The sequence below is a fragment of the Mirounga leonina genome, unplaced genomic scaffold (genome assembly GCF_011800145.1).
Source record: "Mirounga leonina isolate KUSES-001 unplaced genomic scaffold, KU_Mleo_1.0 Mir_200, whole genome shotgun sequence".
Taxonomy (NCBI): domain Eukaryota; kingdom Metazoa; phylum Chordata; class Mammalia; order Carnivora; family Phocidae; genus Mirounga; species Mirounga leonina.
This window is the reverse complement of record NW_023270503.1, coordinates 22,815,333-22,828,214: the sequence shown is the minus strand read 5'-3', so window position 1 is coordinate 22,828,214 and position 12,882 is coordinate 22,815,333. Positions and strand designations below refer to the sequence as shown.

The 12,882-nt window shown below is 42.2% G+C and overlaps 1 protein-coding gene across 1 annotated transcript in view; it reads right to left on the bottom strand.

Moving 5' to 3' along the window:
* Positions 1–3,111: 3,111 nt before the first annotated feature.
* ZNF652 (zinc finger protein 652) overlaps positions 3,112–12,882 on the bottom strand; it is a 59,126-nt gene continuing 49,355 nt past the window's right edge. Inside the window, exon 6 of the mRNA XM_035026900.1 lies at positions 3,112–7,483. Within this exon, the coding sequence (XP_034882791.1) occupies positions 6,972–7,483 (512 nt within the window). The 3' untranslated portion in view covers positions 3,112–6,971. The remainder of the gene's footprint in view (positions 7,484–12,882) is intronic.

Here is a 12,882-nt window from a genome sequence, read left to right as displayed (position 1 = left end):
ACAGAGCCCTTGGCAAGAAATTAATAAAATGCGTACTGAAACTGATGGAAGATTGAGAGGAATTCATCCGACTTTCAGAGGCTGCAGATCTATCCTTTGGGATACAACTTTAAGAGTAAACACCTAAACCATGCCACACAGTCTCTTTTTCCCTTTTGGAAAAACCTAATGAGTTGCATCATCAAGCACAGAAAAGGATATTTCCAGGAGTGTTAGAGATTTTAAAAGAATAAAATATTTCCCACCAACTTTCAAATGCAATTAAACGCAGCCTTGAGTCCTCTGCAGGATGTGATGCGACGTCTCTGTCTCTGCCCTTCTGACCACACGGACCCTGTTTACCTGTGAAAGACAGGCCGGGAGGAAGCTGGGTTCGCTCAGGGGAGCTGGATATTCAGAAACAACTTGATTCTTTGGCACATCCGAGTCAGAGAGAGGCTCTCTGGCTGATCAAAACCAGCAAATGCAAGTATTACATTTCCTTCTGAAGGGAAGCAAAATTCAGCTTCTGCCCCTTCTTGCCCCATTCCCATTTCCTACGTGTCCCGAAAATTGTTTTCAAGTAATCTGTATCATCCCTGATCTCACCGGAGAAGCTCGAACAGTGTGAAAGGAACCTGGAACTAGAATGTGGTGGAGACACTTCTCAGGGCCCTTTGATACTTACGCCAAGCGTGCCCTATCCTAGAAGACATGGAACAAGAACAGTCTGTCTCAGGGGTGTGGCTCCTCCAAGTGTGAGGCCGCCATGCCTCTCCCCAACCTGTTGTACTGCTTCTGACTTCAGAGAGAAGCCACATGTTTCAGAGTGGTTACTTTAGGTAGCCAGTTACAAGAAAAGAGGCAAACTTCTAGGTCAATAACGGGGACCATCAAGGCAAATTAAGGTGGAAAGGATTTAAAACATGAAACTCTTGCTACTTATTTCTGTAGTCTACTTTTTTGCATTCTGGAAACTGGTCTTTCAATTCCAAATAGCCGGGGAGGACTTCAGATGTCTTGAATTTATTCCTTACCAAACATAACCAATTGTCCCAATTTTGCACTGTCTTACCAGTTAACATATTGTCACCAGGCAAAAAGGGTTAGGAATTTATTAACAGCTGCCTTCATAGACCCCCACTTTGTGTGGTTATTAGTCTCAAAAACCTGAGTATTAGTATTATTAACTTTAAGAAGAAGGGACATGGCATTTTGGGTCAGAAAGGAACAATTTTTGACTAAGACCAAAATACTCAACTTAATAGCTTTCATTCATTTAAAGAAAAGAAAATGCAACCCAATTTCCTCATTTTAAAGAGTTCTGTTTGTTTTCAGTTTTGGAGGAGATCCGAACAGGCGCAAGGGACCCGCACAACGACACATACACACGTCAGTTCTGACTGTGAAAGATTAGCCGATTGCTACAATGGTTTATCAAGAAGGTGCTCCTATCACATGGAGAACACACACTGCAACCCCTTTTTATTACATCCTTCATATATCATGTATCAATCACACTCTAAAAATTAATGAGATGAGAACAAGTAGAAAAGAAGGTAACTGGAAGTCTCTGAGGGACAGGCGGATGAGAGAGGCAGATCAACAACCAATAAAGGACTTCTGATTAACCCAGAGAGCGATTTCAAATTCATCTGACTCAACTAGAATTATGGGTACAATCTTCCGGAATGTTTCTGGAAGAGAGAGGGCATGCAGGAGCAGGGCCAGCAACAGCAGTATTCGGGATCCCTTCATCAGAAAGGGGAGGCATTCAGGGAGACCCACCAGGAGAAGATGTTCCAAAGAGGTGCTCAGTGACCTTTCATTTTAAAGGAACATCTCATTTCTGGTGAAAGAAAAAACAAGGAGTAAAGATAAAATCTTTCATCATTAGCGATGGAATAGGTCAAGAAATAAGATCGAAGCAAAAGCATAAAATATAATCTGAAAGTAACATGGGTAAACAGAACAGGAATAGGTCCAGAATTCGCATCTAAGGGCCTAGTTTGTAGAGCCAAACCAACGGGAATAAGGGTGACTTCCAATACTCAGGAGAATGAAATAATCAGAGGTAGGATTCAGACCAGGGAAAGAATGTTCCAGGATGCTGGCTTTTTGAAGGCACTCAAGAACAGAGTGAAAGACTGAGCTGCAGTGAGCTAACGGGGCGGGGGGGGGGGTCCTGGGGGATCAGGGGGAAGCGTGGACTCACGTATCTGTCACAAGGAAATAAACACAACTCCAGGAACGTTGTGACAATACATATATTATCGAGGAATACATAGAGTAACAAGGTAGTAGAAATCCACTTTATAAGTAGTTTCTTACAACAAATATAGCTTCTACTTAGGGAATAAGAGAAGTCTGTTTTCTGGATATGCCACTCTGCAAAATAGCTGTGACTTAAATCAAGAATTGGATTAAATGGTACATTATCTGGTCCTTTAAACAAATTTACTGAAGCTAGGGCTTCAAAGTTGGGACAACCAAGGAGTTTGCTTTTCCTTTGAATCTTGCAAAACCTATCCTCTAAGACAAAAAGATCTGATCATAGAGTCTATAAAAAGTCTAGAGAGTATAAAAGTATAGAACTATGAAAGTGGACATATTGATGGCAACTTGTATGGCTTCCATAGAAAGTGTGGAGAGGATCTCTGGTTTGCTTTGTCGAGGTAGCGTCCAGGGCTGGAAGGCCATCATTATTTAGTAAAAATGCTACAGGTGACAGGAGCAGGGTAGTTCAGTTGTTCTTATTGCATAAAAACGCCACTGTCTCTCGTGGCTAATGACCTTTCATTCCTGAAAAGAAATGATCTCTTGGGAAATTTCCTATCTCGGTTTAGGCAAAGAGAAATTAAAACCCGATATTTGTTGGCTCAATGTTATCGTCTGAAGAATTCCAAGCGAGCCGGTTTTTGTCGCAGTAGAATAGCTGATAAAATTCTTGAATGTAACTTATCCCCCTTTCCATTAAAATACTTCCCGTACCGTCTAGAACAGCACCAAAATGTTGGTCACGTGGATCGGCAACGTCATACAAGTTGTCTCTTCTAGACAGTAGCTCAAACAGAACGGTTTCCCCTAATTTCTGTTTTCTTCCTTCTTCTTCCTCTTCTTTTTACAATAAAACCCTACTTACCATTCTGTTTCACTGACTGAAATCTGCAAGATGGGGAAAATAAACACCATCGGCAATGGATTTCTATTTCTGCCTGATCTTCTCAAAATTTAAAACTTCCAGTGACATAAAAATAAAACACACATATCCATTCGACAAACAGAAGAACTGAAAACAATTTCAAGAACTAGAAAATTCAGTCGACGAGCGTTTCTTTAGCGTATTTTGGCTTCAGTTAGTATCCTAGGGACAATCAAATTACAGGGAGCCTCTAACCACAATGAAAAGGTACTTCCAAACAAAGGTAGTTTTTAAAAAGATGGTACAACCACGGTAATGTCATGCTCAGTCATCAATTTAGAACAATTCATGTAAATGGTAGACTGTGAAAGTATACATAACTGACTTGCAAAAGATTTCTTTGAACTTCCATAAAGTCTTATGTGGAGACTCCCAGCTTGCTAAAAAATAAGAATCAAATCACAAATATACATGGAAATGAAGCCACGTGCCTTTAAACTTTTCATCCTATTTTCTTCATTCAAATTAAAAAATCTAACTCAGATGAGCCTACCTGACTCAATTTGAGAAAGCAGCAAGCAGCCTTTCGTTAAGGCTAAGGAAGAGTTCATATTTGAATGATAAATCTACGAGAAAAGCATAGAAAAAGAAAAAAAAAAAAAAAAAAGCAATGTCAGCTCAAGAAAGTCCTTGGGGGATTTTCCTCGAGTAAGCCTTAACCCTACCCACGATACAAGCCTTTGAGGACAGTAAAATTAAGTAATGAGAAAAAGCCTCAATTGGATATCTATATAACGCTGAAATGTGGCCTTTGTTGTCTTTAAAAGACGAAGGACAGATAAGGGCTGAGAACTCAAACTCCTCCACGGTTCTTTTTTTCATAAACAGATAGCAAGCAGGCATGAAGTTCTGAAGTCACAGGGAGCTGTGCTCTCTGTCAGAGGCAACACACCACAGAATGCAACTTTCATCCTAGTGAAGGACCCCAATCAAATTTCCAACCCTGAGTTCGAGTCTTAAGCACATTAAACCTGATGCGCATATATGTTTAAGGCTTAATCCTGCAGTTCTTGTATTCAGAAGCACGAATGTTGCAAATATTCTTAATGCATTTCATTATTTATATGTGATATGACACTGATGAGGAGTCATTATGTTCTGAGCAGTGTTCCTGAAGACCACAAATCCCAAGTCAGGGAAGGTAATACTTATCTAGGGGAAAAAAAAAAGTAGAGGTTTTCAGATTGTTCCACAATACATTTCACCGTGAATTGTATTATGTGACAATGCTGATTTAAAAAAAAAAAAATCCTTTTTTTTGCTTCTGTTAAGGGTGGTGGTGATTATTTGCTTAATACTGGTTTTCCTATGTAGTAGGCATTTTCTTATGGCTATATTCACTTGGATGAAAAAATCAAATATGACTACCTGAATTTTCCAGTGTATAATTATAGTACACTTCATAAAATGGTTGATTTAATGGTCTCAAGTCTGGAATTCAGAATTGCTGCCCAATATGGTAAATTTATGTAGAATAAAATAAGGTACTATAACCAATTAATTAAGTTGCAATTTACATCTTTAAAAAAACCATCTTAATATTATAGGCTTGGCCATTAAGTAATGATACATCTACATGAAGGTGTAGATCCACCCACAAACTTTTCATGGAATGGGAAGGAGATTGTGGAGTAAGAGGTGGCAGCCACTAAAGAAATAATGGTCACAAACAAGAAATTAACTTTCCTTATCGGTTTGGGTACCCAGGTGTCCAAAAACTGTATACAAAGATTTAAAATAACATTCTTTAGGAATTATATCCACAAACAGGAAGAAAAGTAGGTCTTGGGCTACTTTTCTGCCTCATTCCAAAATTTTCCTATGCTCATCATAGAAGAGGAAAGGCAATAATCAAAAGGAAAAAGTGTGGAAATTTTAAACCAAAAAGCTAGTAGAGAACGTGATATTTACAAAACAGGGACTTGACCTCACTTGAGAGTTCCATTTTTTCCTACCACAGAGCTAATCAGCCAGAAAAGTGCTTGAAGCATATCTGCACATTTAATATTAAAAATTAAAAATAAATAAAAGCCAGGGTTCTGATTTAGGCAATGATCTAAGAACCTGAGGAAAGAAAAATGAAGAAATGTCCAGATTAAAACACAGAGGGAGAGAGAGAAAGAAAGCAGACCTAGCTTTGGAACTCAGTTCTCTGAGATGAAAAAAAAAATACACAATTTTTAGCTATACTGAGTCTGGAGAAATCTGATCAGTTAAATATGAGCAATAGGTTAGCCCTTCTCTTCAGCCTTTCCTATATAAGCTCCTGATTGATCGTGCTCTTTCGAAGCTTCCCAAACCTGGAAAAGTAACCTGTCTTAAAGGTGTTAGAGACGCTGCCCTCACCACCTGTCAACACTGTGTCACATAATTACCTGCAGAGAACTGGGCAGCAAAATGTAGTTTTCTTTCCCTCGCTACAATTTAAACTGTGATAGAATAGCTCAAAGTTGTGGATAGATCCATGGATGAAGAGACATTTGAAAACTCACAGTCAATTTGTTCTCATGCCAACTTCTCAGCTACTGTCAGCAACATCATGTTTGTGATTTTAGTGTACTATTTTATCTTGTCACAACAATTCTAGAAAAACACAGCAACCTCAAAACAAGCAGTGTATCATGAGACTTCCATTTGTCGTCGCCACAGGTGGAACACGGGCAAGCTCTGGGGACAGTGAGAAACAGCCATGACTGAGGACACCCCCCCCACCACCACCCGCTTCCTCCTCCTGACAGTGAACAGCTTGACTCAGAGTTTTAAAACCCGCAAGCTTTAGGTGACTTCCCTGGGAAAGATCCAACTCCTTGCCAATCGTTCCATTTAATGCGGTGACCCCACCAAGTGAAACGCGGAGGACAGGAGCATGTCAACAAGCCTAACACACTGACACTTGAGTGTGATGCGGAGATTTGAAAAACTAGTAAGGACTTACGCCAAGTTCTGAAAGCAAAACCTCACCGTGCAGTAACCTGGTGTCTGGAGACCCTCTCAGATACAGCTAGTCTCTGAAGCACCTTTGAGTTGTACGGATGTAAGAATAACTTTGAACTATAGAAGTTATATGCATCTTTAAGAATCACATTTTGATGATTATAAAATTTTTTTTTCTATTTTACAACATAGGCCCAGCTACACTGAAAAAATTACACCGCTTATTGAAATACATTTCATTTTAGAAACAGACCACTAAAGAAGTCCATACAAAAACTCTAAAATAATTTCTGTAGTAAAATAAAGAGTGCGTTAGGAGAGCTACACAAAGAAGAAACTTCCCGTCTTTCTCTATAATGCTGGATATACTGGGAAACACGGCCGGCTCCATTCTGAAGCCAGCACCAAAAGCTGAAAAGAATTTGTTACGATACACAGTGATACAATTAATGCTCTGGATTAATCTCACAGCCTTCCCGATTAGTACAAAGGAAACCAGGCCTGTCCCCTCTTTGAGGAGAAGTCCGGGATATAAAAGCAAGCATACCTCATCAGCTGATATGAAATTATAAAATTCCACAAGTCTGAGTATTTGAAATTTATAAAAGTCACCAGAAAATGCAAGCAAATTGGGCTTTAGTTCGGTGGTTCCCCTGGTTTAGATGACAGTTCCCTCCATGAGCTCAAGGTGGTCTTCGCGTTCATTCCCTTGGATGTGTTGACTCACCAAGACAATGACAAAGCTCTCGGTGGAGGCTGAGGAGAGTCTGACAGCTACAGAAATGCTCACCAACTCCCTCTCTGCAAACTCACACGGGCACACAACTCGTGGAGGACACACTTAAGGAGATGGATGTTAATGATGCTGTGTTGAACTGTTCTTCTCGGCCAGGTGCCGCAGAAAGTTGTCCTCACCCGGGCCTCTATGATTTAAAGGCTCGCTCTTAAAGAGAGCTGGAGGTGGGGGTAGGTGAGGGACCGGAGGGATGGGGAGGTGGTGGGGGTGGTGAGGGTGTGGGTGGATGTGGAGGTGTGAGAAGGGGTGGGGGATGGGCCGGGGGGGAAGAGTGCTCACAGGATTCATACTGATCGGAGGGGTGGGGGTCGTGGGTGTGTTCACCACAGAAGGAACTGGGGTGGCCGGGGAAGTTGTGAGTGGGATCTGGACAGCAGGTGGCACATTCACGGGGCTGGTCACCCGAAAGCACTTCTCCTTGTGGGCCTTAAGCATGTTGGAGAAGCGGAACCGCTGGCCACACACGTCACACGGATAGGGCTTCTCGCCTGTGTGAGTTCTGCGGTGCCTCTTCATGTTGGGGCGGCTGGTGAAGCTTTTGCCACAGATTTCACAGATAAAGGGTTTCTCTCCTGAGATGAACACAGACACAAAAAAATGATTAACATACTAGGCGGTAATTACATGCTCACGCTATTCCTCATATTTAATCAGGAGATTAGCACTCCTCTCCCTTACAGCATGTCATATTCAAAGAGTCTCCCAAAGTTGGGAATTAACAAGTAAGAGCAGATAGGAGTAAAACTTACATACAACCTACCATCTGGGCGTGGTTAAAAAAAAAAAAAAGAAAAAGGCATCTACAGTAGTGATCCTTCACATCCTACGTGAAGAACCGTTCTAGTCAGTTCCCTGTGCTCAAGGCGGCTAAGACCGCGGCCATATCTCTGCCTCTTAAATTTAGGCAAAGTTCGTCTGTTAGCCATTTCTGAATTCCAGACAAAAGAAAGACTGCTAGAAATGTCCCGTGGAGCAAAGAAGTCTCTTGGTGTCTACCCGCACGTAATTAGTGTGTGGCATACTTTTTGGTGTTGGACTTGGAAAATGCTGGATGGCTCACCGGCCGCCAGGACTCCCACGCTGCACAGACTCCCAGTGGGAGAGCTGCGGGCATTTCTGCAGACAGTTTCTTCATTCTGTGGGAGTACCTGGCACATCTGAAGAGCACGTGGCGCTCCTAGTGCCAGCCTACTAGCTACCCCCAAGAGATTCTGACAACCCAAACTGTCCCCACACCACTCCCAAATGTCCATGGGTGTGGGGAGGGTTGGGAGGGGACTCCTGGTCCTGGCTGAGAAGCATGGGGCCGATGAGTCAAAAAGGAAACCAAATTCCATAATTCTAAAGGCACCGAGGGAGGAAATAAGGGCTTCATTTTTAGGGTTCCTAACTTTTCTTTGCACAACGACACGGTTCCGTGCTGTCTGCTGCTTTTCTACCTGGGCCACGGAGGGAAACAAGATGGCTTTTGAACATGTATGTCCATTCGCCACTTCATACGGAATGCCTGCGTACACGTGTTTCTGTGGCCACATGCTTGTACTGATTAATTCCTTCGTCAGTTCTCAGGATACGCAGCTCGTACCTTTACTGTAACTCCTGCTGCAAGGGGCTGTTCTCGCCTCAGGTACGGCTCCCTTTGGTTCTGACGGCATCCTTGCTCTACTCTGCATAGATAATAGCTATGGTGTATGGAGGCTTCCTGTGTGCCTGGTACCGTTCTAACCACTTTCCATCTATGAATTCTGGTGATCCTCACAGCGACAGCCTGTGTGAGGCAGCTGTGATCATCTCTACATTACTGATGTGGGGAAATTAAGGAACTTGCCCACAGTTCTACAGCTAGAGGAGAGCCAGGAGTTCAAACTGCAGTCTGGTTCCCTCTAGAGCGTGCTTTGACACATAAAACACGGCACTTCACACCTTGATGCTTTGTGCATCCCCGCACAACGAGGGAAAATAACATCCCTCCTGTTCTCCACTCTGGACCCCTTCGCACACGAGCAGAGAACACCTCTTCACCCATATCGTAGTCCTTATTTCTTCTCTCGGTCTTTGGAAACTGACAGCCCCCGTTGCCCTCCTTCTCTGAAAGCCAGAATTTTCCTCGCTTCCTCAAGAGACTAGACTGTGCAGTCAGGAGGGATCAGTCTTGTATTCAACTTTTTATTTTATTTTATTTTTAAAGATTTTATTTATTTATTTGACAGAGAGAGACACAGCGAGAGAAGGAACACAAGCAGGAGGAGGGGGAGAGGGAGAAGCAGGCTTCCCGCTGAGCAGGGAACCCGACGCGGGGCTCAATCCCAGGACCCTGGGACCATGACCTGAGCCAAAGGCAGATGCTTAACAACTGAGCCACCCAGGGCCCCTGTATTCAACTTTTTAGATAACTTCAGAGCCCATCTTGTTTTCCATCTTTTTAATCCATTTCCTCCAATTACCTTAAAAACTTCAAATCTCAAGATGGCATACCCATCTGATGAACAGCGTCATTAAAAACAGTATAACGAAAGTACAGAAATTGAATTACTAACATGAAAATCCATAATCTATGAAGCTTCTAGTCTATTAAGCAAAATGAGCAAGTTATGAAAATGCACACATGGTATTATCCACTTTTAGTTAAAAACAGGTATAGAAAAAACATGGAAAGAACTACAACAAATGTCAGTGATTCTCTCTAGGTAATGGGATGATGAGTGATGTTTTATTTTTTATGCCTACATGCACTTTCTCTTTCTCTCAAATAAACACAATTTACTTGTATAATATAATATTTTAAAAGCACACCTATTTGACAACCTCTCAAACCCCCCTGGGCTCTCCAGAGTTAGTATTCTTTACTCCCAACAGCTATATGGAAACAGAGCCAAAGGACTCACTCTCTGAATTATTAGTCTAATTGGAGCAAACACTCCCACTTGATTCACTAATCACTTCTTAGGCACCCTAGACCCTACATCCACAAACAGGATTCATTGTAAGCTTACTGAAATATATGGACGTTAACTTTCTCTTGTGTGTTCCAACCTGGATCAAATCCGGGATCTCTATCCATCGCCTGTTTGTAGTCTTGTAGGCTATAATGATTTGCCACAGAAAGGCCAAAAACTATTAGAACCCACCTATCACAAATCCATGGGTTCAAATTAAAAATGGGTCCTTTTGGGGGCACCTGGGTGGCTCAGTCGTGAAGCGTCTGCCTTCGGCTCAGGTCACGATCCCAGGGTCCTGGGATCAAGCCCTGTGTCGGGCTCCCTGCTCAGCGGGAAGCCTGCTTCTCCCTCTCCCACTCCCCCTGCTTGTGTTCCCTCTCTCACTGTCTCTGTCAAGTAAATATTTATCCTTTGTATTGCTTAGTAATCTTTTATTCATTTCTTAAAGTCCTACCAAATTTTCCACATTTGTTGTTCCAAAAGTAAGCCTGCAATCCCACTTACCTCTAACTCTCACTACTCATCAGGCCCCATCTCCTAACTGTACTAATAATGAGTGATGTTAAGGTCTCCGCGAGACCTCAAGATTGTAATGAGGCTGAAGGAAAAATAAAAACGTAACATTTGCAATCAACCACCTGCACAACATCCCACTTTAAGGAAGCACTGGTAACTGGGTGGCTGGAAGATACATTAAAGCTAAGTCCATCGAGGTAACTAGAAAAGTATCGATATCAACATCAACACACCTAAGGACATGACCTAGCTGCTACATATAAAGCTAAGCTGATTGTAAGAAGCAGTACTGTAATGAGTCTGAACAAAGAACATTACACATGAAGGCAGAGCGTTTACAGGAAGATAGAAAAGAACAAGAATTTGGCTGGCTACTTAGCTGTTTTTTTGCACTGTTCAAAGGGACAAGCGATCTGGCTTCCAGTCTACTTAGTATGAATATCCTTGAGTAGCGATCAGAAATCTACATATCCATATATGCAGCTGAAATCTCTCTAACGTCTTCAGCTTTAAACCCACTTTGCAAACTGCCTACCGGGTATTTCCACATGAACGTCCTGTAGAGGTCTCACAACTAACAAGTGCAACATTAAATTCATTATCCTACTTAGCAAACCTGCTCCTCCCTCTACCATTCCCTGTCTTGACAAATGGCATTCAAGACCCAAATCTGAGACTATCCTTTGGTTCTTCCCTCCTGCACCACCTTTATCCAATCAGTCCCCCTGTTCAGCTGACCCTATCTTGTGTATCACTTTCATTTCACCCACTGCCATCACCGCAGTCCATATCATCATCCCATTCCCCTAGGTTACTGTGACATCCACCTGATTGGTGTTGCCTTCTCTTTTCTTGCTCCCCACCTCCCCGCCCATCCTCTACCCCGTAGGCAGGGTGAACTTTCAGACTCGTGTCACAATCTGCTCAAAACCATTCAAGAAATTCCCCACTGTCCTTAGAATAAAGTCCAAACTTTTTTCATGGCTTATGGGTTTTTTGGTGACCTGGCACCTCCTTATTGCTCTCTGGTATCATGTCTCATCAGACTTCCTGCCCAGCCGCCCCCATCCACCAAACTCCAGCCAACTTCATTTAGTTCCATGTATTTGCTCTGTGCTCTTCAGCGAACCTTGCGTGTCTACCCAGCCTGACTGTGAGCCCCGTGACCCTAGGGTTGTTTCAGTCCAGTTCACTACAATAGCCCAATTTAGTAGGTTCTTACTTAATGTTTACAAATCAAAATTTGTTAATTCTAAGACATGCATTCCCTGGCATACTGACATCTCTGAGACGGACATATATCTTACACTTGATGGCATGCCATTTTTATTTGCAGCCTTTTCTCAGCAGTGTACAAATTAAGTTTGTCTTACAAGGGATGGCTTCTTGGATTTGAGGATGTATGGTACTCACCATTAAGATCACTCAAGTATCTTCCTCTGCTGTAATGCCCTGTCCCTATCAATTTTCTGATGATAATTTAGCTTCTAACATATATTTTTACTTAGGCAAAGAACACGCTGACCAAAGAAATAAGAGTTCTGAACCATCTGCCACTCAGCTTTTTCACTGTAAATCAACAAACCAGCAATATGTCATTAAGACGATTTAACACAATCCCTCTGATCCTGATCTGCTTGAGTGCACTGCCTCATTCTGGATGCTGAGAACAGACTCTGGAATGGTGCTTTTTGCCCTTATGATGTCCTGTATATCCCTCCATTTTATGACTTGCTACGTTAAATTATATCAGAATCATTAAAATATGTGGTTCTGGAGTCAGGCTGCCTTGGACAAGTTATTTGATCTCTGAGCCTGAGTTTCCTCGTTTGATAAATGAAGATCATAATAATAGGTGATTGTGAGAAGTTGAAAATACAAGGAAAGCACTTAGAACAGTATCAGGCACAGAGCAGACACTCAGAACATTGGAGTGCTTCTATGATTATGATTATTATTATTACCAACACCATCCCTGTCCCTGAAGTGTAAGCTCCTTGAGGACAAAAACCAGGTCTGAATTCATCCTTGTGTTGCCAGGCACTTAGCGCTGTACCCGGTACAAGGAGAATCAGCAATCATTCTATGTTGAACTCACCCCACATCCACACCATCCTAGGAAACCCTGCCTCAGGGCTGGGCAGCCTCCCTGAACAGGGTCTGCCTCACTTCTCTTTAACTGCGAAGAAACAGCCCTATCAGCGGCAGTTCCTGCAATGGCCGTAATCCCCAACAAAACATACTCTAAATGTGGTTACTTCCAGCCTCAAAAGAGCTATCTCTTTTCTTCAATGCTAAGCCCGCTCCTTGTATTCTCCCAGGTGCTCCTGTCATCCTTATTTAACACCAAGGAACCAGAGACCTGCGGAGGCTGTAGAGAATGCAGAGCCAGGCGTGTCCAACCCCACCAGCCGGCCACTTTCCCAATTTGAGTATTACAAGCAGTATTTTTTTTTTAAAGATTTTATTTATTTATTTATTTATTTATTTATTTATTTATTTATTTATTTATTTAT